The sequence below is a fragment of the Hyalella azteca genome, unplaced genomic scaffold (assembly GCF_000764305.2).
Source record: "Hyalella azteca isolate HAZT.00-mixed unplaced genomic scaffold, Hazt_2.0.2 contig12648, whole genome shotgun sequence".
In the NCBI taxonomy this organism is placed as follows: Eukaryota; Metazoa; Arthropoda; class Malacostraca; order Amphipoda; family Hyalellidae; genus Hyalella; species Hyalella azteca.
In genome coordinates, this window is record NW_025942601.1 from 1 (window position 1) to 21645 (window position 21645).

Consider the following 21645-nt stretch of genomic DNA (forward strand, 5'->3'; position numbering starts at 1 on the left):
CACTGCCTAGATACGGACGGCTTGGTGGCGGATATCACATTCGCTGCAAGGCTCCGGCGCGCTACGTCCGAGTGGTGTAGAATTTTTTCGCGGTGCGGCGAAAGACGCTAGGCCATTCGATCGCCGGATGTTTCTCCTGAGGGCTGATTGGTCTAATTCAATTGATTCGTTCTGTCTGGTGGCTTTCGGCTGCCTATATGATTTTCCCAGAAGTGTTGAAGGCTACGTTCCGGAGGGCAGGAGTCATGATAGTCCATTACATCCAGGGCAGTGGTGGTCTTCGGCAGGCGACCCAAGTCGACATGGTGTCATGTTTACACAAGTCGTATGTATCTGTGTGTCATTACAAAAAAATAACAAAAATTACAATTTCCTCTTTCATTCTTATTAAAGTTTCAGAATCGCATCGTATTCCTGCTATACAGTCAGAATCTCATTAATCAAAGAATACGTGGGCATAACTGAGGACCTTATTCAATTGGAATATTCGTATGTAAGTTCAACATTGAAACAAATGAAAAAAAATACGATTGGTAAGATTTCAATCTTCTGAACACAAGAATTTACTTAATCATTGTGTTAAAATTTAAAATTGTTGTTGAAATTTACTTAATTAATAAATAAATTTCTTAATTCTTGTGTTAATTCTTAGAAAAGAATACAGCTTCTCCACGTCGCATCCGCACGAAGTTTGTAAGGGATTTGAAGCTACCTGAGGAGAGCTAAAATTTTGATTCGAGGAACAGGTTCAAGGAGGGAAAGGCATCTGAAGAAACCCGCATTGTTGGCTGGTTGCCAACCTCTTCAGCACTAATGGCATCTGAAGGTTTGCTTCTCTGAAGTGTATAGCAGTCGCTGAACAATTCCTGTTGAAAAATACAAATACATAAGAAACTAAATCCTTATTCTCCGTGTACGAAAGTCGGAACTCGTGCTGTCGCGGAAGTCAAATACAACAAGTAAACGGTTATTGTTATTGTTATATTGTTAATGTTATTGCTTGGGAGTTTTGATCAAACTTTACTAGAGCAGCCGAATGCTCTCATGACATCCAGAACTGTTGCACTTATTATGTGAGAATGAAACTGAAAGCGCGTCATCGGGAAACTAATTATAGGAAATTAATACTTCTGGTCAATGATCGTGAATTTTTATGTTATAATATATGTACATTCAGTGAACGTTTCATTTTCCACTTCTGTGAATGTGATGCACGGTTAATACATCATCCATTTAATTTTAGCACAAGTGTTATCCACGTATTTAGAGTAGACTTATCATCAATATCTTATAGGAATCAGAGCAATTTATTAATCCAGAGACCTTTCAGAGCTGAGCTTTTCATCCTAATTTTTTGTAGACCTGCAAACATTTTGAGAGAATAAGCCTGAAGCTTAAAGTAATAAACTTGAACTTTGATATTGATAAACTTTGATATATTTTAACGTTAAAAAACGTTAAAACTTTGATAATTTTTTGAATGCCTGCCATTCATTTATTTATTGATCCTCGTTTGTGTTTATTATTTATCGGTTCATTTTATTAAAAGACAAGGAAATGTGAGGTTGATTTCGCTCAAATATTATTTATTTGGCATCCAAGGCTTTCTTCCCAATAAAAAAACATGGAAATTGCACTGCATTGTTTGTTTTATATAAGGGAAATATGAACTGACATCTTCTAAAATTCAAACGAGTTACTTCATATGTTTACTATAGTATTTGTGTCCTGCTATTAATCAATTTCCCTCTTTCATAAGCGAAAGTTTTGTCTAGAACATTTTTTAGCTTCTTTGTGTGCTTGATATAAATTAATTTATAAAAAAAATTAAAATTCAACATCAAACCATCAATGAAATTTTTGGGACGGAAATTGTTTGTTGTTGTTTCCCTACGAAAAAATATGATATTATCCTTTCAAAATACTATAATGATAAAAAAAATATTATTTTGGCGAACATTTATCGGGACCCCATCATAGCATTCCTACTACCATTCATACTTCCCCGTTCCTACTACGTCCCTGTTAAATTAAAACTTTGCCCCAGTCTAGATTTTTGGAGGTGCTACGAATAACCTTTAAATAAATATTCATTTTATTGATACCGATTAAAAATCATTCACCACTAAACCGTTAATTTTATGATTAATTTAAGTAAATTTAACAGCCAGGGGAGCTGCTCCACTCACCTCCAATAAAGCATATTTTATGTTAAAATAATCCAATCTCGCTTTTATTTCAGTTAATTCGGTGTTTCCAACAGACTCCAATTTACGACTCACAATAATCTTGAATCTTTCTTTCTTGTTCTCTTCCACACTTGTAAATAAAACATCCCAGGCTTGGGGACCTTGCTCTGCGGTGATTTTCTGAGCTGAGCCAGCAGCGCATCTTTCCATCTCTCATATTCAGTATTTAGGCTCAGTATTTCATCAATTAAACTCAAAATACCGGTAGCTCGCTCAATTTTACCTCGCATATTGACTAGTCTATAAGATTCCTGGCGGGTCCAGAAACATCATCTCCTTGGAGTAAGTCGTCTAGAAATTTTATGCTTGGCATGCGTGTCCCTGGTGCACGTGAAACACTCGAGTTCCACAAAGTCAAGGCAGATTTCGACGTTGATATGACGTTTAATTTCGGTTGTTCAACATTTCAGCCTGAAATCAACCAATAATCAACGTTTTATATGTTGATTTTTCAGCCAATAATCAATAATCAACAGCTCGCATATGTTATGACGGCCGTAAGTATGCAGCTCGCATATGTTATGACGGCCGTAATTATGCAGCTCGCATATGTTATGACGGCCGTAATTATGCAGCTCGCATATGTTATGACCGCAGTTATTCGCCACAGTGAGCTCGAGATTAGCTTTCTAGCAAGACTGACTCCTTGCTTAGCACAAGAAAAAGAGAAATGTAACGGTGCTTCATTAGGTATAATAGAAACCACGACTATCAATTAAGTTGGATGTCAGTGCTAAAGTTCAGCGTGAAATTAAAAAACATTTCTTGTTTCACGATGTATAATTTCCTTTCTACAAACCTGCAAGAAAAATATTTGGAGAACAATCGCGTCGAAAACACGATTCCTATAACTCAGGCGCTGACCCTTAAATCGCTGATCCTTATTCTTAAAACGATGCTGGTCACGACCCAGGGTCCAATCACGATGAAGGTGACAAACCCTTAAAATTTACCGGTAACGATAATGACTTAAAATAAAACATAGAGGTGACAATGCTGAGAATTTACAAGTGATAGTGACAGCGTTCATTAGGCTAACTATAGCCTTAAGCAGATTATTGACATCGCAGCATTCTAGCAGCTTGCTGGGCTTTGGAGCCGAAACTCGTTGCTCAAATTTAGCTTTTTTGAACCCCACGGCCACCTCGCCTGTTTTGACTAGAACTGTCATAGCAAGCTGGGATCGAACCCGCAACACACTCCATCCATTTTAGTACTCTCAACATGTAGCCACTTGGTGACCCTGCTAATTATTAGTCCCAGTAACAATAATTAACTTGGGAAACTTTAATGAGGATCACCGGAGACTCGTTTTTCTCATTAAATTTAGTTTTTAGCATGTTAAACTACCAGCCTAGCGATAGTATTCAAAAGTATACAGTATGGTAATCAATTAATGAATGTCAGGATAAAGAAAGGTTGTGTCTGGAGTTACAAAGCTTGTGGTTAAACGTAGCATAAAATATCACGCTCTGTCTAGGAATACATTATCCGTCGTAGACGTTATTAGCATCTATATGATTAATGACAACAGAAATACCATCAACAATGTGACATTATCGAACGATAGCTGCGCGATTTGCTAATAAAAAAAACACTTGAAACATGGACAAGAAAAAGATGCGGAAGCAACCACAGATTATAAATTTGTTGCGCTGTTTACGTCAAATCACAAGAAAAAGAACGTAAAAAATGTTTGAAATGGAAGCCTTAATACAATCCTGAAAAATAAATCATTTGGCGTTCTTAGCACCACAAGAACAAGTCTAAATCCCACATCCGTCTGACAAGGAATCCTTAACATGTGTTTGAGCACAATCCCTGGACGTCCGCCTCTGTCCCACTATTGTCTCCAAAATAATCTCGCATCAGCTCCCCCAACTGAGGACAGATGAGCGTTAGTTCTATTGCTCCTGGGCCTCAGTAGCACAGACGTGCCTCAGGCAGTTGACGACGTAGTCGCATCAGCGTAGCCCTGGACGTAGTCGTACAAATCTTCCGAAATTTTCAATGAAAAATTTGTGTCGCTGAAGTAACTAGAATCTAAAAATTCCTATTAAAGATACCAAACCAAGTACTGTTGTGATATGGGAATGTTATCTTTATTGTCTTTTAGGGTTTCGCTGACGATAGATAGGACTTCGTTTTGTTCCATTCACCTGAATGTTCAATTATGAGTCAAATTAAAATTTTGATATGTTTAGTGATGAATTATGAGTTCAAAGCTCCATCAGTGAATCATCAGCGTTTGAAATGCGCCGTATCAACGGTCCCAGGCAAGACGAGTCACCGTATCAATGGTTACTCATATTCCTCATCCTCCTCGGGAAGATCAGTAATACTCGGGAAGCTGAGGAAGTCGTGGCGAAAGTAAAGGTATTCTCTAAGAGGAGCTGGCAACACGTCTCGCAAGCCTTCCGTCTTCTCTTCAATCCTGCAGTGGCCGAGGGAGGCGCGGATGGAGAGGCGACACAGCTCCTTCAGCGACCGCAGCGGCGCTACACATCAACAAAATTCAATGTTCATTAATGCCAAGCTAATAGACCATTATTAAATAATTATAACATTATAATCTTATTATTTATATGCATGTAAGTATACACATTTATTTAATCGCTGACTCCCAACACATCAGATGTAACCTGTCTAAGCCACTGTAATAGGTGATCAACTATTGATCACGCGAATCAATTACTTCTCAAGGCACTACAATTATTGAATAGAGACGAGGACAAATAATTTAAAAGATACCATTATTCTGCCTCCTAAATTGGGGAACTCCGATTAAAAGTACAAATTGGTTGGGTCGAAGTTTTAATAAATCCTTTCTCTGAGTTAAGCTAAGGAGGTTCATTAACCCTACGGAAAATGCCTCGCTCTTTGATTTGAACGTACCCATTTGATTTAAACGTGCCACTACGTTTTCTGGACGATAGCGATATCTCAGCGGCCTCATTTCGCAACGAGACCCAGAAGGCGTAGGAGTCCGAAGCTTCCACCTCGGGACATAACGGTTAACAATGGAGAACATGAGCTGTCCACTTTTAGCACACTCCCACGGAATTTCCGTCTCGCTGTTCCAGAAGTCAGAAGAATTAACTTTTATCATCATAGAAATTTTCAACTCATTGGTCTATATTATTAATAATCAAACAAGCTTCATAATTGTGAACCAGTAATTGGCTGAGACCCTTACTTCGGGTGCAGGAATAATTCGTGCACGCCGAGATGGAGCAGCATAAGCATAATGAAATCAAGTCCCGCGTCAAGGAGACTCGCACACAAATCCGTCATCATGGGCGACACAAACGCTTATGGCTACATCGATCTGTCTGATTTTTGGTGGAGAGATGCAGAAAAACATAGGGAACAAATCCTGACCTTCCAAATTTTTCAATTCTATTACTTTTCGAGTTACAGCCATTCAAAGTTGAGTATCGTTTTTTTTGGGACACCCTGTAGAGTCATTCAATTTTTAATGAAACACTATTTTATAAAAAGTGTCAAAATGGGCCCATTGCCCTACCATTGGGCAATGGGCCCATGGGCTTTGGACAAGGCGCCCACCCTCGGTCCCTTTACCACAATTGCATATTTTTTGTTTAAAAATGATAAAACAACACTTTACAGTTAAAAATAAGAAAAATGTAATGAAAAATATGACATTCATTCATTTATTAACAACCAAAAAAATCATATCCTTAACTTGAAAACAATATACTCTTGGCTTAAAAAAACTATCACTGACGTGAAGAAAAATATTTCATTGACATAAAAATGTATATATCCTTGACTGGAAAAATATATCTTTGCGATAAAAAACTCATCCTTGACATGAAAAAATTTATCCTTGACTAGAAAAGATATATTTAGTAGATCAGAAAAAACTTCGTTCCAGCTTCGTCCATAATCCAGATATTATGTGCAGAGAATTCGTATTTAATAGTGATTTCAGCCAACACCATAAAAACTCATCAACTTTTGACTCATTGGTGCTGGCTGAAATCAACTTTTGGCAAGGCAAGAGTCAAAAACTCGATAAGGGGTCAAATACGAATAACTAGAAACTAGAACCTGTTGTCTAGAGGCAGGAAATAAAAAAATCATGCAATATAAAGTGTAATTTGCAATTCAAAAAGCTAGTCATAGTTTTGAAAAGGTCATTGAGACAAATCTAATGATGTATAACACAAGACTTCACCATGGGCGCTTTGCCCCGTGACACGCATGGGCTCGTTGCCCCACTAGGTATCATTTCAATTTATATAGTTTCAACATTTTATTTTATAAGCTAATAGTCTAAACTTGAACTTAAAATTATCCCTATAAATATTCAAAATATAATTCAAAGTAATTTCAAAAGCTTCATCTACAGTAATCGAAAATAGTTCTCTTTAGCAGCAAAAAAACTTGTATCTGAGCTAAAACAGTTATTCACAAATAACTTAGCAACGCAAACACTTAGCAAAACGTAAATCCGTACACTTCATCCCTGTGAACCTGTCGACCGGCGGTAGAGAACACGGACCAATATCTGCCATAATTAGCGAGAACCCCGCTATGGGCCCATGACCCGCAGTGGTCCGTTTGCCCCATGTTACCCTACTAAGGACAGTTAAACTTTACGTTAATAAAACCTACTAGTTCTATAGCTTAAGCGTCATAACTGGATTTTTTGTTAGTATAACTTCTTGATTACTAGAGTATATTAATTTCTCATTTTTATTATACGTCCAAATAAATAAAAAATTGTGCAAGCTGAAATAAAAAAGGGTTTTTCTAACCTATTCATCATTCAAATGTCTGATATTTTCTCTTTTTGTGTTCACAGCTGACGTTTTCTTATTTCATCTTAGGAATAGTTTTCCAAAGCTGACCATCATAATTAATGACTTTCTGAGCATAATGACTATTTCCCTACTTATTTTACATCAGACAAAAACATTTATGCCAAATTTTATCAGTAGAAGAAGAAAAAAAGAAACGCTGGGAATTCATCGGACTTTAAAAAGCATAAAATTTTCGATAAAATGGTATTTTTATTACAAAATTTTGCAATATTTCTTAGTTTATATAATTTAGCTCATAATATAGATATAATTTGATTTATTAACCTAAAAAAATTGGTTTTGGCAGCAAAACTGTTCTAGTCTTCTAATTCAAAAGGCTGCATATCAACATATAGAGTACTTTGGCGGCCATTTTGAAAATCACTGATTTGAAGCCTTTCCACCAATTATATTTTAGAGGATTTTTTATATGTCTTTTCTGAGGCCTTTCTGCATGTTATGGTGATGGAGAAAATTCTTTTGCAATTTGTTCTAGGTTAACCCCCTTTTTTCACTAGGTTTCCTGGACTATATAATGGACAAGCCTCCTGCCTGGCCACTAACTTTTCAAAAACCCTGATCACCTGTTAGGTCAAGGTCACCGGTCTGTAATTTTGAGGTCCGTCCCTCGGGCCTCTGTGGATTAGCGTTATCAGTCCCACTTCGAAGCCCTCAAGAACAATTCCCTCCATCATCTAGGCTTTCCAGAACATTATGAGCCAATACATGGTTCCAACACACTTCTTAAACAGTACCGCCGGAATTCCATCCGCTCCTGGTGCTGAGAACGTCACCAGTTCTTTGATACTTATTTCCATTTTTTCTGGTCCAAACTCGATGTTCTCCAACCCCCTTTCACCTAGCAGCTCCTGGAGAACTTCGATTTCATACTGCTCCCTTGACAAGCAGGGGTTACTGAAGACAGATTCAAACTGCAATCCCAGTAACTCACACATGCCCTGGTCAGCTCCGACAAGGACATCCTTATCCTTTAGCCGTTTAGCGGACCCACTGGCGTCTTTATTTTAGACTTGGATTGGGCGTATTTGAGAAAATACTTCGGGTTCTCACTGATGACCATAACTACTTGTTCCTCAGCAGTTTGTTCTTCCAGCCTGTGCGAGTCTTGCAGCCTGAATTCAGTTTCCCTGTGCAAATCTACTAGTCTCTGTCTCCTCAGATCACCAGTGGATTCAGGTATTTGTTTATTCAATCGTGTGCGTTTTCTCATGAGGATTCGTCGGTCTCCGGGAATGTGTATGTCTTGCTGTCAGATGTGCTCCATGTGCGTCATGCTGCCTGATGTGCTGTTGTGGTGTCGTGCTGCTGTTGTGGTGTCGTGTTGCTGTTGTGGTGTCGTGTTGCTGTTGTGGTGTCGTGTTGCTGTTGTGGTGTCGTCTGGCTGTTGTGGTGTCGTGTTGCTGTTGTGGTGTCGTGTTGCTGTTGTGGTGTCGTGTTGCTGTTGTGGTGTCGTGTTGCTGTTGTGGTGTCGTGTTGCTGTTGAAGAGGACAGTGACGAGGAGAACAGAGGAGAAGAGGACGAGGAGGACGAAGAAGATGAAGGGATGGCAGACGACCTGATCCTGACTACGACATCGTACCCAGCAAGCCAACGCGGGACGCCAAGAGGCGGTCGGCCGGCAGACCTCGAGGTGCGACCCTAGCGATGATCTCAGCGGCGGCTGCGTCACGTCACTGGGGCGTCACGGGCCAATAATTTAACTCAGTGGTTCCCAAAGTGGGCGAAATCGCCCCCCTGTGGGCGGTGGAAAGATCTCGGGGGACGGCGGTGAGGAAGAAAGGGGCAGTTAGGGGGCGGGAGTCCGCGAAGTCGAAGTCAGAAGTTCGTACGTTTGTTTGACGATTTGTACACAACACGTGTAGAACATGACTCGGAATCGAATAAATTTTCACGAGATAAAAATCACCGTTTGGCAGTTAGGAATTTATATTCGAAATTTCGTTCGAATCTGTTCAGTAGGTTGGAAGAAATTCTTTGATCACCGCGAATTGCGGCCCGTATCGCCATATAGCTCCTGAAAGAAGGTGAAATTTAAACATTTTCACGAGCAAAGCATCACCGTTAGGTCCTAGTGAATACGTGTTCCAAGTTTTATCGAGCTGCGTTCATTCGGCAGGAGCGGCTCACTTTCTGTGTGCCTACAGCCAGCGAAGCGGACGCTAAACTTATACTCAACCTAAAATGAGATTGCGGAAACGATCATAGCTCGAAAAGTTGCAGACTCAGAGCAATGCGATTCATTTCAAACGAAAGGTAAAGGATTGGAGTGTGTTTGGGATTTCGAACGTTTTTCTGTCGGGTCAAAACTTCATCCCTAAATTGGGGGTCAAAGTTAACCCTGAAAAAATTGTTTTCGGCTATTTTTCGGTGGTTTTTCAACTCTCGCGACCAAACCGTAGACATTTTTGCCATAAAAAAAAGCGGGAAAAAGATGCGTCTTGTTGCGATAAACACACTGGTGAAAACGGATTTTGAAAAAGTTCAAAACTCACAAAGTTGTGAGCGAAACTTTGATCAACTTTGATCAACATTTAACCAACTTTTTCACTTTTCTCTTCACAACTCTACGGAAAAATTTTGTATATTTTTTCAACAACCCTAACAATAAAGAACAAGTCTTTGCCTTTAATTTCGACCCTGTTTCATGATCCTAGCTTCTATAAAGATCGAGATATGATTTTTCAAAGTAGACAATAATTGACAAAATGTTCGTCCAAATCGCATTAGTCCGGGCGCTGTTCTGAACGTGTTTTACGAGTTTACTTTTAAGACTATTGTGGAAGCTGCGTAATTTTAGGAAGCTTTCTGAAAGTTGGTATCAACAGAGGATAAAATTGCGCTAATTACTGCCTATATAACTCATTTTCAAAAAAAAATTATTTCTATTAGAAATTTAACGATCAAAAATAAACCGAGATTCGGTTCGGCTCACTTATAAAATACTTTATTATTATTAGGCTCTTATTTTTTTAAGTTAGACACTCCATTCATATATGGTTATATACTTCAGCTCATTAGCATTAATATTGCGAAAAAAACTTCCCATATGCACCGTTAAAAATCGTTTTAATGAAGCAATAAGATTGCTCCCTGCCATGTATCTGTAGTCCTTGGTCCCAAACGTGAAGGCGTTAGAACTCTTTATGGACCAAGATTGAAGAAAATTCACGCAAATAATCATTAGAAGAAAACTAAAATACTCTCTGGGGGGCCCGGGGGGTCTGCCGGGCCCCTTTTTTTGCAAATATTTGTAAGATTAAAGAGGTCCGTGACAATTCCTCCTTAGCCCGTATCTTAGTGAATTCTTGATTTATTTACATTGCGGGAGAAACAACTGTCAATTCAAGTAGCGGATGAGCATGTTTCGGGGCAGATTATCACAAATTTTCCCTGTATATTAATTTAAGGAATTTATTAAAGCCTGAAAACGGACTTTCATTACTATTTTTTACTTCTGAAGCTTCACCGGTTCTACATTTCGACAGTCCACCTCAAAGGACGCTCCGTTTTCTTCGTGACAATAAATTAAATCATGGATAAACTATACTAGTTCAACCGTTGTGCTAAGTCATAAGTTGTTTACATAATATAATGTCGAATAATATTCATTCTCCCGATAAAACCACCAATCGTAGTATGAGAAGGTATTTTTCAAGCAAATATTTGTTAAATTTTAATGTTAACTGAAAACTGCAATTCATAATTAATTCATTTAGTATGGGTTATTCTTATACCTAATTAAATACATTTTCCTTAAATAATGTTCAATCATAAAATGTCCATTAATACTTTTCTGAATCTAAATTGAAGTTTATACTTTATTAATAAATGTATATATTTATACTAAATTGAAGTCCACCACTGCGTCCAATACAGATTTTTCGTAGGGGATTATTCTTAACTACGATTTTTTGTTTTTTCAAGGTCTTTTAACTCGGTAACGTACAGCATTGAAGGAAATTCAAACAAATTACAAATAAAATAAAACAAAAATTCCCTTTTTATGGCCCCGAGTGTTGAGCTTAGGGCCCTGGCGTTCCCTCGATTTCTGCCGTCAAACAAGATTTCAAGTAGAATTTCGCTCAAGCCGTATTGCGACGTATGATGACCATAGGTGTCCTGGAGTAGGCAGCGCTCGCAAATGCAACTAGTAAGCTGAGATACTGGTACCAGAAGAAGCTTTGAAGCTGTGTTTTTTGCAACCAACGACTAAGTACTTAAACTTTTTGCACTGTTACTTTGATAGAGGAAAACCGACATCCAGGTTATTGATGTTTGGAGTATTTAGGCCGGAGTTCGCATTTCCAACACGTTCAGTGAGTGTTGGAAATGCGAACTCTGGCCACAATCATGCACGGAATCGAAATAGAATAGGTAGGAAATTAAACATGTTGTAAAATATACGTCATTTGCTGAGGTTAGGTTCAAGCCAGGAACATGTTCCTATGGCGACAATCACATAGGGTGGTTAGGTTAGCGTTGATTAGGGTAAGGCAAAGTTAGTTCAGGTTAGGCTAGGATAGGTTAAGTTAGGTTAGTTCTTGTTGAGTTGGGTAAGGTTAGGCAAGGTAAGGTTAGGTGAAGTAGGGTTAGGTGAGGTAGGATTAGGTTAGGAAAGGTTAGGATAGGTTAAGTTAGGTTAGTTCTTGTTGAGTTGGGTAAGGTTAGGCAAGGTAAGGTTAGGTGAAGTAGGGTTAGGTGAGGTAGGATTAGGTTAGGAAAGGTTAGGTTAGGATATGTCAGGCTGTGTTCAGTTCGGTTAGGTTAGGTTAGGGTTTTTTGGCTAGGTAAAACTAATGTAAGATTGTTTTAAACACTAATGATACACACAGGAAAAGGCCACAATTGGGGGATTGCTGTGTGTCGTAGGAAATGTGTGGCAAGAAGAAGAAGAGAGAAAAAGAAAAAAAAAGAAAAAAAAAGTATAGCGGCTGATCTGGTTAGTTTGGGAGATATTCCCTGATCATTAATTCGGAGATTGGCCGTAAGACCGGCTGCGAGACTGGCCACGAATCCGGCCATAAATTTGTCCGAGCCGTCTTGAATTTATAGTGATGAAACAGTTAAAACTATAGGCGCAGGGGTGAACTCGTCGCTGTCGCCAGGCCTGCGGCGCTGGTCGCGTCGCATAACATAAGCCTGGGACTGCACCGCCACAGCCGACGCGCCTACAACTTCATGGCCAAGTTATTTGCCTTACCCACCGAGGCTGAGCTGCAGAAGTGGGGCGCTCAGAGCGAGACGACGTCAACTGAGGGCGACGTCGCGTGCAACAACGTCACTCTCACCGAGGCGCTCGTCGATGAGGCCACCTTCGATAATCTCATGTCCATTATATTATAACCTTATGGCTTCGCGTATCTCATTCTACATCTGCTAGACGCTCATAATGCGTCAGGGTTGGACTGTGGCCGCTTTGCCGTCTTAATGAATCTTACCTTCCATAAACTGCTGCCAGATTTGAGTTTTAATTTTGAAACATCAAGTGAATGCGTTCTAATTAATTGCATTTACTTATTCCAGGAATTTTGACGATTCATCCTTAGACTATTATTCGGAAGATCGAATGAGTAGAGCAAAATTTTACGGGTTACAATTCACTTCCTTTGAGAAAAAATTTATTCGCGGGAAGTATTTACAGCTGTTCAACTATCTTCACGTGTATTTTTTATGACTTAACGATAAGTCACTTGGATACTTGGTATTGTATAGCGTTGAAATAATTGTTGGTACTTTAACTTTATATAACAAAATTATAAATTTTCGACCTTTTAGTAGCGCCTTCGCTGCAGTCAATTGTGATAAGTGTTTTAATGCATATCGACTCAACATTCTCGAAACTAACAATTTTCATCGAATTATTTATTATGGTCACTCTGATGGCTGGACGTTTTAACACTTTCAATAATTGATTGTACTTATATGGTGGAGTGAATTATTATTATTATTATAATTTAATTTATAATATTATCAATTATTTTTCTTTGGTCCAATAACCTTATTGATCTTGGGAGCGAAGAAAGTAGAAGTATCAAAAGCTATGTAGAAACGCTACAGTAAATAACGCCCTCTTTACTCCTATGTATTAGAGGAAGTTTCTTGTACCTGACAAACCTGAGGTTTCCGCCAAGGTAAATTAGGTTCAAATGAAAGAATTGACTTTTTCAAAGCTGTACGGAGGTATATATTCATTAACTATTTGGAACCACTTATTATTCGAGGTGCTCGTGTTCACGCAATAAAATATGCTATAATATTGTGGCGTGAATTTTTCAACTTACAGCTTCTGAAACGTGACAAGACTTCTCTTAATTGTAAGCGTCATAAGAAGCTTAGTTATAATTCCTTTTGAGCAGGTTTTCCAAAATCTTTCTAGATGCATGACAATATGTGCTAAGTACTAAACGGAACAACGTCCTCTCAACCATTCCTGTTGTTTTATCTTCCCTTCTGTTCTGGCAGGATCAATGCTTTGTTTATGAAGCTCGAGTGTGTTGCGTTAACGGCAGCTGCTCAGAGCGCCAGAGCAAAGCACTGAACGCTTTCTTTAACAAAACTTTGCTAAACAATGCAAACATGCATATAATTTCGCGCTCTGTCGTGAGAAGCACTTACTATGGAACATCTGAGATTGGGCTTTAGTGAATAGAAACCTAATCTTTCATATTTTCAGAAACTTGCAAAATTTCAAGTTTCGGTGCAGTAAAAGGAAAAATTCCAACAATTCGGTGCTGAATACGTAACCCTGGGTCACCATTCTTTATACTAGACGACATCAGCATTCTTAGCTCCTGTGTCCGTGGCCAGCGTTCTTTTCTCATAGACCAGAAGTCGTCGCCGCCAGTCCAGGTGAATAATGCAGTCCGCGTACGACGTGAACGCAGTTATTATGCAGCTCGCATATGTTATGACGGCCGTAATTATGCAGCTCGCATATGTTATGACGGCCGTAATTATGCAGCTAGCATATGTTATGACGGCCGTAATTATGCNTATGACGGCCGTAAGTATGCAGCTCGCATTCGCTGTGACCGCAGTTATTCGCCACAGTGAGCTCGAGATTAGCTTTCTGTCACGCTGATTCCTTGCTTATCAAAGGAAAGGGAGAAATGGAGCGATGCTTAATTATATATGATAGAAACCACAACTATCAATTGAGTTGGACGTCTTTGCATTTCAAATTGCTTCAAGTTCTATGAAATTAAACAAATTTCTTATTCCACGATATTTAATTTCATTTCTATAAACCTGTAAGAAAAATATTTGAAGAACGATCGTGTCGTGAACACGATTGCTATAACCAACGCGCTGCCCATTGAATCGCTGATACTTATTTTTGAAACGATGCTGGTCACGATCCAACGAAATTCGTTGGTCAAATATAGTTTTTCTGACGCTCACGTTTTGATTAGGACTGTCATAACAAGCTGGGATCGAACCCGCAACACACTGCAACAATTTTAGTACTCTCAACTGTAACCACTTAGCCACCTTGTCGATTTCAAGTCGCAGTAACAATTAACTTAGGAGCTTTTAATGAGGATCACCGGAAAGACTCGATTTTTCTTATTAAACTTCGTTTTTAGCCTATTAAACTGAACTACCAGCCGAGCGACAGTATTCAAAAGTATTCAGTATAGAAAGCAAATAAGGAATGTACTGAATAAGGAAAGAGAAAGGTTGGGTCTGGATCTATAGATCTTGTGGTTTATTGTAGCAAAAATATCGCGCTCTGTCTAAGAATACATTATCCGTCGTAGATGTTATTCTTTTCTAAATGATTAATGGCAACAGAAATACCATCAACAATGTGACATTATTGAACGACAGCTGCGCGATTTCCGGAAAAAAACTCTAAACTTGGACAAGAAATAGATGCGGAAGCGCCCACAGAAAATAAATTTGTTGCGCTGTTTACGTGAAATTACAAGAAAAAGAACGTGAAAAAATATTTGAAATTGAAAGCTTGATAAAATCCAGAAGAAATCACTAGGCGTCAATACCACCACAAGAACAGTCTAAATCCCACATTCGTCTGACAAGGAATCGTTAACGTATATTTGAGCACAATCCCTGACGTCCGCCTCTGTCCCACTATTGTCACCAAAATAATCTCGCATCAGCTCCCCCAACTGAGGACAGATGAGCGTTAGTTCTATTGCTCCTGGGCCTCAGTAGCAAAGACGTGCCTCAGGCAGTTGACGACGTAGTCGCATCAGCGTAGCCGTAGACGTAGCCCTACAAAACATCTTCCGAAGTTTTAATGAAAAATTGGTGTCGTTGACGTAGCTAGAAATATTTCCATTAAAGATACCAAACCAAATATTGTTGTGATATGGGAATGTTATCTTTATTGTCTCTTTGGGGTTTCGCTGATGATAGATAAGACTCCGTCTTGTTTCATTCACCTTAATGTTCATTTATGGGTCAAATTAAAATTTTGATACGTTTAGTTTTGAATTTTGGGTTCGACGCTGCATCAGTGAATAATCATCAATTGAAATGTACCGTATCAACAGTCTCAGGCAAGACTAGTCACCCTATCAACGGTGTCATGCAAAACGAGTCACCGTATCAACGGTCCCAGGCAAAATGAGTCACGATACGAAGTACTCATCTTCCTCTGGAAGTTGAGAAATACTCGGGAAGATGAGGAAGTCGTGGCGGAAGTAAAGGTATTCTCTAAGAGGAGCTGGCAACACGTCTCGCAAGCCTTCCGTCTTCTCTTCAATCCTGCAGTGGCCGAGGGAGGCGCGGATGGAGAGGCGACACAGCTCCTTCAGCGACCGCAGCGGCGCTACACACCAACAAAAATTCAATGTTCATTATTGCTAAGCTAATGGACCTTTACTAAATAATTATAATATTATAACATTATAATATCATTATTTATAAGCATGTAGGTATATGCATTCATTTAATCGCCAACTACCAACACATCATATGTAAGATGTTTCAGCCACTGTAATAGGTGATCAACTATTAATCACGCGAATCAATTTTTTCTCAAGGCACTAATTCATAAAAAGAGGCGGGGATAAATAATTTACAAGATACCACAATTCAGCCTCCTAAATTGGGGAACTTCGATTAAAAGTAAAAATTGGGTACGCCGAAGTTTTAGTAAATCCTTTATTTCAGCGAAGTTATGAAGGAGGTCCATTAACACTAAGTAAACTGACTCGCTCGTTGATTTGAACGTACTTGTTTGATTTAAACGAGCCATTACGTTTTCTACACTATAGCGATATTCCAGCTGCCTCATTTCGTCATCGCAACGAGACCCAGAAGGCGTAGGAGTCCGAAGCTTCCACCTCGGAGCATAACGGTAAACAATGGAGGACATGAGCCCCTGTGAGGACATGAGCCCCAATGTGAGGACATGAGCCCCAAGGAATAATTCGTGCACGCCGAGATGGAGCAGCATAAGCACAAGGAAATGAAGTCCTGCTTCAATGGCACTCATACACAAATCCGTCATCCTGGGCGACCTGAGGCACACAAATGAAAATAATGTGATGACGCTCGGAGCAAGAAGCTAAAACACGAATGTGAAGAGTATCATATGCAGTGGTAATATAGAGTTTATATATGCATCAGCTGTGAAGCTACCTCGCATCGAATGATTTATTGCAATGCAGACACTTTCGTGTAAACGAACCCACCTGAACCAGCACTGCCCCTCTTCACAGCAGTTCCTGGTCAGCTCTGACAACATAATTCGATACGGTGACTCCGGCGAGTGCACAATGGCTTGGAAATCAACGTCAGTATTTTGATGGATTGGGCGACATGTGCATGGACTAGATAAGAATGCATGGACAGATGACACTGTCAGCCGGAAACCTGGGAAGTGTCAAAGAGTAATCGCTAAGTAAATTCATCAAATATTAGTGAAAACATTTCGTAGACCAGCACCATCAGCAGTTCAAAAAATACAACTTATGAGAACACAAGTAGAATCAGCAGCAAAATCCGATATCCACGAAAAAGACTCAAGTGACTAGAAAACGACAAAAAACTTATCCAGTTACAATATCAAGAGAATAAGAACTATACGAGTTATTAAAACAAGGTTTCCGTTTAAAAATATGCAGTGATTCTAAAATTCTTGGATCGGCCACCAGAAGTGGCACCCAGTATCTTGAAATCGCTCTCAGACACAGTCACTTTGTTGTTGTTAGTTGCGACCAGATTCACGCTCGCCGGGGGAGACTCAGGTGGTGGCCGGAGGGAAGGCACCGGAAGAGGGGGGAGATGGGCGAAGGCTGGGAGGGTCCCACAGTGAGGAGACGCTGAGGGACGGGGGGAAGGCGGGGCAGGCGGAGCTAGGGGGGCGTCCGATCCTGGCGGACTATGATGCCAGGGAGCTGCAGTATCCCGAGCGGAGCTGGGATAGCGCCGAGCGGTAGGGGCGAGGGAGTGAGGCCTATACTGATGCAATCGGCGGTGGTGAGACTGCGAGGACGACGTTGATAACGTCAGTCGCCGCAACGCGGGAGGCGATCTCCTTGCGGAGGGAGCGCTTGGCCTCTCCATAGGCACCGGCGGGCATGATACCATTTGCCAAAATGGGTGTGACAAGGTGGCTGAACCTCGACTGCATGGAGGCTTTCATGGGGCGGTCTCCGAGGGGAGCAAAAGCGGTGTGGAATGAGGTATGGGATGGCCGGAGGGCGCTGGCGAGGAACTGGGCACATGCCAGGACCAGATGAGCGGACAATGGGAGGACGCCGGTCTCCTGGTGGAGATGGGCGATCGGGGCCATTTTGAGGCAGCCGGTGGCTAGTCTCAGTGCAGTGTTTTGTATGGTTTGAAGGCTAGTTATTGCAGTGCGCGAGGCAACAGGGCACCAGATGGGGGCCGCGTGGTTGAGGATTGGGCGCGTGATGGTTCGGTAAGTGGCAATAATGTCATCCTTGGAGAAGCCCCAGTTGGTGCCGGCAAGGGCTTTTAAGATGCGAAGAAATCCCGTCGCTTTTGTGGCTATGGCTCTTACATGAAGGGAGAACGTGAAATGCGTGTCCCAGGTGACGCCTAGGATTTTGTGGGTTTATACAGGGGGATGATGCCGTTGCAGATTGTGGCAGATGGTTGGGATCGGGATTGGTGAGTGTCTGGGGTGAAGAGCGTGATCGAGGACTTGTCAGGAGCCACGCCATGTTTCTTGGCAGCCGACCAATCTGAGACGCCCCGAAGTTCAGCCTCCGCAGCGTCGAGCCTCGGGGACGACACGAAGATGGTAAGGTCGTTCGCGTATGAGGCAATGTTGGAGACCGGCACTGGGATATCAGAGATGAAGTGGTTAAAGAGGGCCGGCGAGATGGCCGAGCCTTGGAGAACTCCCGAGTGAATAGCTCTGAAAGGAGATTGTGTTCTGAGGTAGAGGCAGGATGCCTGCCTGCCTCTGAGACAGCAGCACAGCCAGCGGACCAGGTTGTGGTATAGGTTCAAGGCCGCGATCATGCTTAGGAGGAGAGGGTGGTCGACACTGTTGAAAGCTTTCGAGAGGTCGACTGCCGCGGCGACTGTGCGGGCTGGAGGGCGCCGGGAGTTAAAGCCCGTCGTGATCTGGTAAGCGAGCGGGAGGAGGGCGGTGACTGAGGAGTGTCCCGGCTTGAAACCATGTTGCGAGGGGACGGTGGTGAGAGATCCTACGATGTATGCGAGCACAAGACGCTCTAGGATCTTGGCTGCATGGTAGAGGGAAATAGCGCGATATGAACAGCCCTGGTTTCCAGGTTTGCCCGGTTTGAGGATTGGAATAATTATTGAATTTTTCCAAATGGATGAATAGAGGCTGTGGAGAAGGAGATGTTAAAAATACGGGTAAGGAACTGGAGGCCACGTGGGCCGAGGTGCTTGAGGTGAAGGACCGTGAGGCCATCTGGACTTCGAGCGGAAGAGTTGTTGGCGACTGCGATGGCGAGCTTCACCATGTCGGGGTGAAAAGGGAGAAGTCCTTGTCGAGGGGATATTCAGCCCGGATTCGACATATGAGGCGGCGGGTGGAGGGGCTTTGAGAGTGAGGAGCGATCGAAGTGAAGAGTTTGCAGAAGGCGGAGATCATGCGCTGGGAGGAGAGGGAATTCAGACCAAATTGGATTGGCTGATTGAGGGGAGGGCGGTTACGCTTTCCAGCTAGGGAGCGAAACAGATTCCAGCGTTCGGACTGGTTCGTGCGTCTGCTGCACGACGCAAGATGCGTTCGCCAGGTGTTCCTGGCGAACACAGTCACGTCGCACTGTTCGGCATAAAAGCGCACAGCCAAAGGAGAATGCACGGAAAATGACATGTTCGAACAAAAGCTTCTACCGCGATGCTCAGAAACACGTGTGTAGACGACATCATTCCGACGTATGTTGATGAGAAGAGCACATAACTGCATTAATAGACCAGGTTAGACGTCATTGACTCAATAACGCGCATTGACTCAACAACGCGAAGTTCTAATCCCTATGAAAATGTAAATTGATAGGTTTCTACGTTGTTTGTCGATTTCTCGTCACTAAAGTTTTGACTTTCCATGTATATTTTGAATTCTCAATGTTAATTTTATGAGTATTCTCCAAGTTTTTTTTTAACTTCTACTGCTGGTCTTTTAAACGTTTTCATGAACATAAGGTTAATATACTTGATGTTGCCTCTGCTTTTAAATTCTTTTCCAAAATAATGTTGACAACATATATTACATGTATCTTCTTTAATACCAGCTGATGATATTCATTATTTATCCTCTGCCAAAAGACCGTATACACCAGAAATAGAAGCAGTGAAAATCAAGCCCATGCTCCCTCCTAAATACAACACTCACCTTTCTGTTTCATGAGTAGCAGGAGCTTCGAAACTAGAGGAACCAAACATGAAGTCGTCTCAAGCAGCACAGCGTTGAGGACGTTACGATCTATTTCCGGGCCCTCACTGCCCAGTATATCTAAATATTAGGAAAATATTATACTGGGAAAATACATATATATATATATTAGAAAAATACATATATGATAAGTAACACAACGAGATTTCTATTATATGGAACTTTTTTCAATAAAGAGTTTCCCCGAAAGACAAGACCTCAAGTAATATTCGAATCATTACAGACGTATCATTCGAATCATTAGATTTACGATATTGCAAACGATTTAGGTGATCATCGGACGAGAACAGCTGGAGTAAATAGTCTGGCAAAGATTGTCAACAAGTTCTCTAGGGTTTCTAGAAAAGTTCTACTGTCTAGTTTTTCCTTAGTAGTACAATCGAAAGATAAAAATACAACTTTTCACGTGTGAGCAGCTGGCCGTTGGCCACAAATTTAATTCTTAAACTATCCCTGGAGCCAACGCTCATCCTATACATGCACAGCTAAACTCAGCCTCAAAACTACGAAGTCAACGGCAAAGCAAAAAATCGCATTCCACACCAATTCTGCAAATGCTTGAAGCCATAGCGCCGTAAGTCCACAGCCACTTCTCCAGTCTATGTAGTCTTCATAGAAGCTACATCCCAGCAAGGCATTAGCAGCAGACTTACCCCAAATCTCCACTTTTTTTGCAGCCAATGAGATCACGTTAGGTCCGGTTACGTTTGTTTGGATGGATACAGGAGTGCCGGGGTAAGAGTGGAGGTAGGCGCATGCTGGAGTGTAACATCCATGAAGAATGTACAGGCAGGAGCAGTGGCTGCGGACTTGCGGCACCTATGGCTCTAGGCACTTACTTCACGGTAAGGTGACGGGGGTAATGGGCAGAACTGGCCACTAACATGCATCTGCTTTCCGCAACTATCAACTATATAATTTGTTTAAATTCCTTATAAAGTAACCATTAGAAGCATACTTGTGATCAGTGTTAGCTCGTATTCTACATCAATAATAACTATAACCGAATTCTAATCTTTATATTAATCGAGCAGTAAAAATTACTGACTCATTATTACACAAGTAGCCACAATAATTACTGGAACCTATCCTCAAAATGTTCTAAAAATTTAAAAGCGAAGAAAACTCCACACAAATTCACCATATCTCTAATGAAAACGTTTCGGAGTCCAGCTCCATCGTCAGTTCGAAAAATATAGAACACTGACGCAATCAGAATTTAATACAGTCGAAATTCAAAAGTACACAAAAGTTTAAACCAAAATTTACAAACAAAAGACATTGTAAGAGAGTACAAATAAAAATATGTAACTCTAACTCAGTACTCACTGCAGTGAGTGACAGATCGCATTCGGACGAAAACGTGAAGTCACGGAGGGACAAGTTAAGGACGTAAAAGTCATGGACGGACATGATGAGCGCAATAGCGCCTTTTTTTCATAAATGAGAAAATGCGCTAAAACAGGCAAAACCTATCTATTTATAATTTCTAGTGGAGAAGTGCTAAAGGCTGCATTTAAACTATCCTCACTTACAATGATTTGAAAAATAGTTTAAAATTAACGATATGAAAATAGGCAGATCGGAAGCACCATATCTAGAAGCTACAACCTTAAAGTCTTTCCTGGACACTGACACGTTGCACTGCTCGGGGTGAGTACGTATAACTGA

At 40.9% G+C, this 21645-nt stretch overlaps 2 protein-coding genes across 2 annotated transcripts; both read right to left on the reverse strand.

The window, feature by feature from the left end:
• Window positions 1–3073: 3073 nt before the first annotated feature.
• LOC108665456 lies at window positions 3074–5529 on the reverse strand. Its single transcript, XM_018152213.2, has 3 exons — window positions 5446–5529; window positions 5145–5323; window positions 3074–4747 (listed from the first exon to the last, which is right to left on the reverse strand). The coding sequence occupies exons 1-3, from the start codon at window positions 5493–5495 to the stop codon at window positions 4551–4553; spliced, it is 426 nt and encodes a 141-aa protein (XP_018007702.1). The 5' UTR covers window positions 5496–5529; the 3' UTR covers window positions 3074–4550.
• An 8815-nt stretch (window positions 5530–14344) lies between these two features.
• LOC108665454 lies at window positions 14345–20444 on the reverse strand. The gene is made up of 5 exons (XM_047883333.1): window positions 20381–20444; window positions 19915–20034; window positions 16766–16946; window positions 16305–16591; window positions 14345–15897 (listed from the first exon to the last, which is right to left on the reverse strand). The coding sequence occupies exons 1-5, from the start codon at window positions 20442–20444 to the stop codon at window positions 15698–15700; spliced, it is 852 nt and encodes a 283-aa protein (XP_047739289.1). The 3' UTR covers window positions 14345–15697.
• Between the last annotated feature and the right edge of the window lie 1201 nt (window positions 20445–21645).

Bases quoted from the DNA above. Each gene is read 5' to 3' on its own strand.
- LOC108665456 (XM_018152213.2), bottom strand. From the start codon at position 5,495: ATGCTTATGCTGCTCCATCTCGGCGTGCACGAATTATTCCTGCACCCG. The intron at 5,324-5,445 runs GTAAGGGTCTCA...CTTCTGGAACAG, and splicing joins GAATTATTCCTGCACCCGAA to CGAGACGGAAATTCCGTGGG. The intron at 4,748-5,144 runs GTACGTTCAAAT...GTTGATGTGTAG, and splicing joins GGCACGTTTAAATCAAATGG to CGCCGCTGCGGTCGCTGAAG.
- LOC108665454 (XM_047883333.1), bottom strand. From the start codon at position 20,444: ATGAGCGTTGGCTCCAGGGATAGTTTAAGAATTAAATTTGTGGCCAAC. The intron at 16,947-19,914 runs GTGAGTGTTGTA...GACACTTCCCAG, and splicing joins GCTACTCATGAAACAGAAAG to GTTTCCGGCTGACAGTGTCA. The intron at 15,898-16,304 runs GTACGTTCAAAT...GTTGGTGTGTAG, and splicing joins GGCTCGTTTAAATCAAACAA to CGCCGCTGCGGTCGCTGAAG.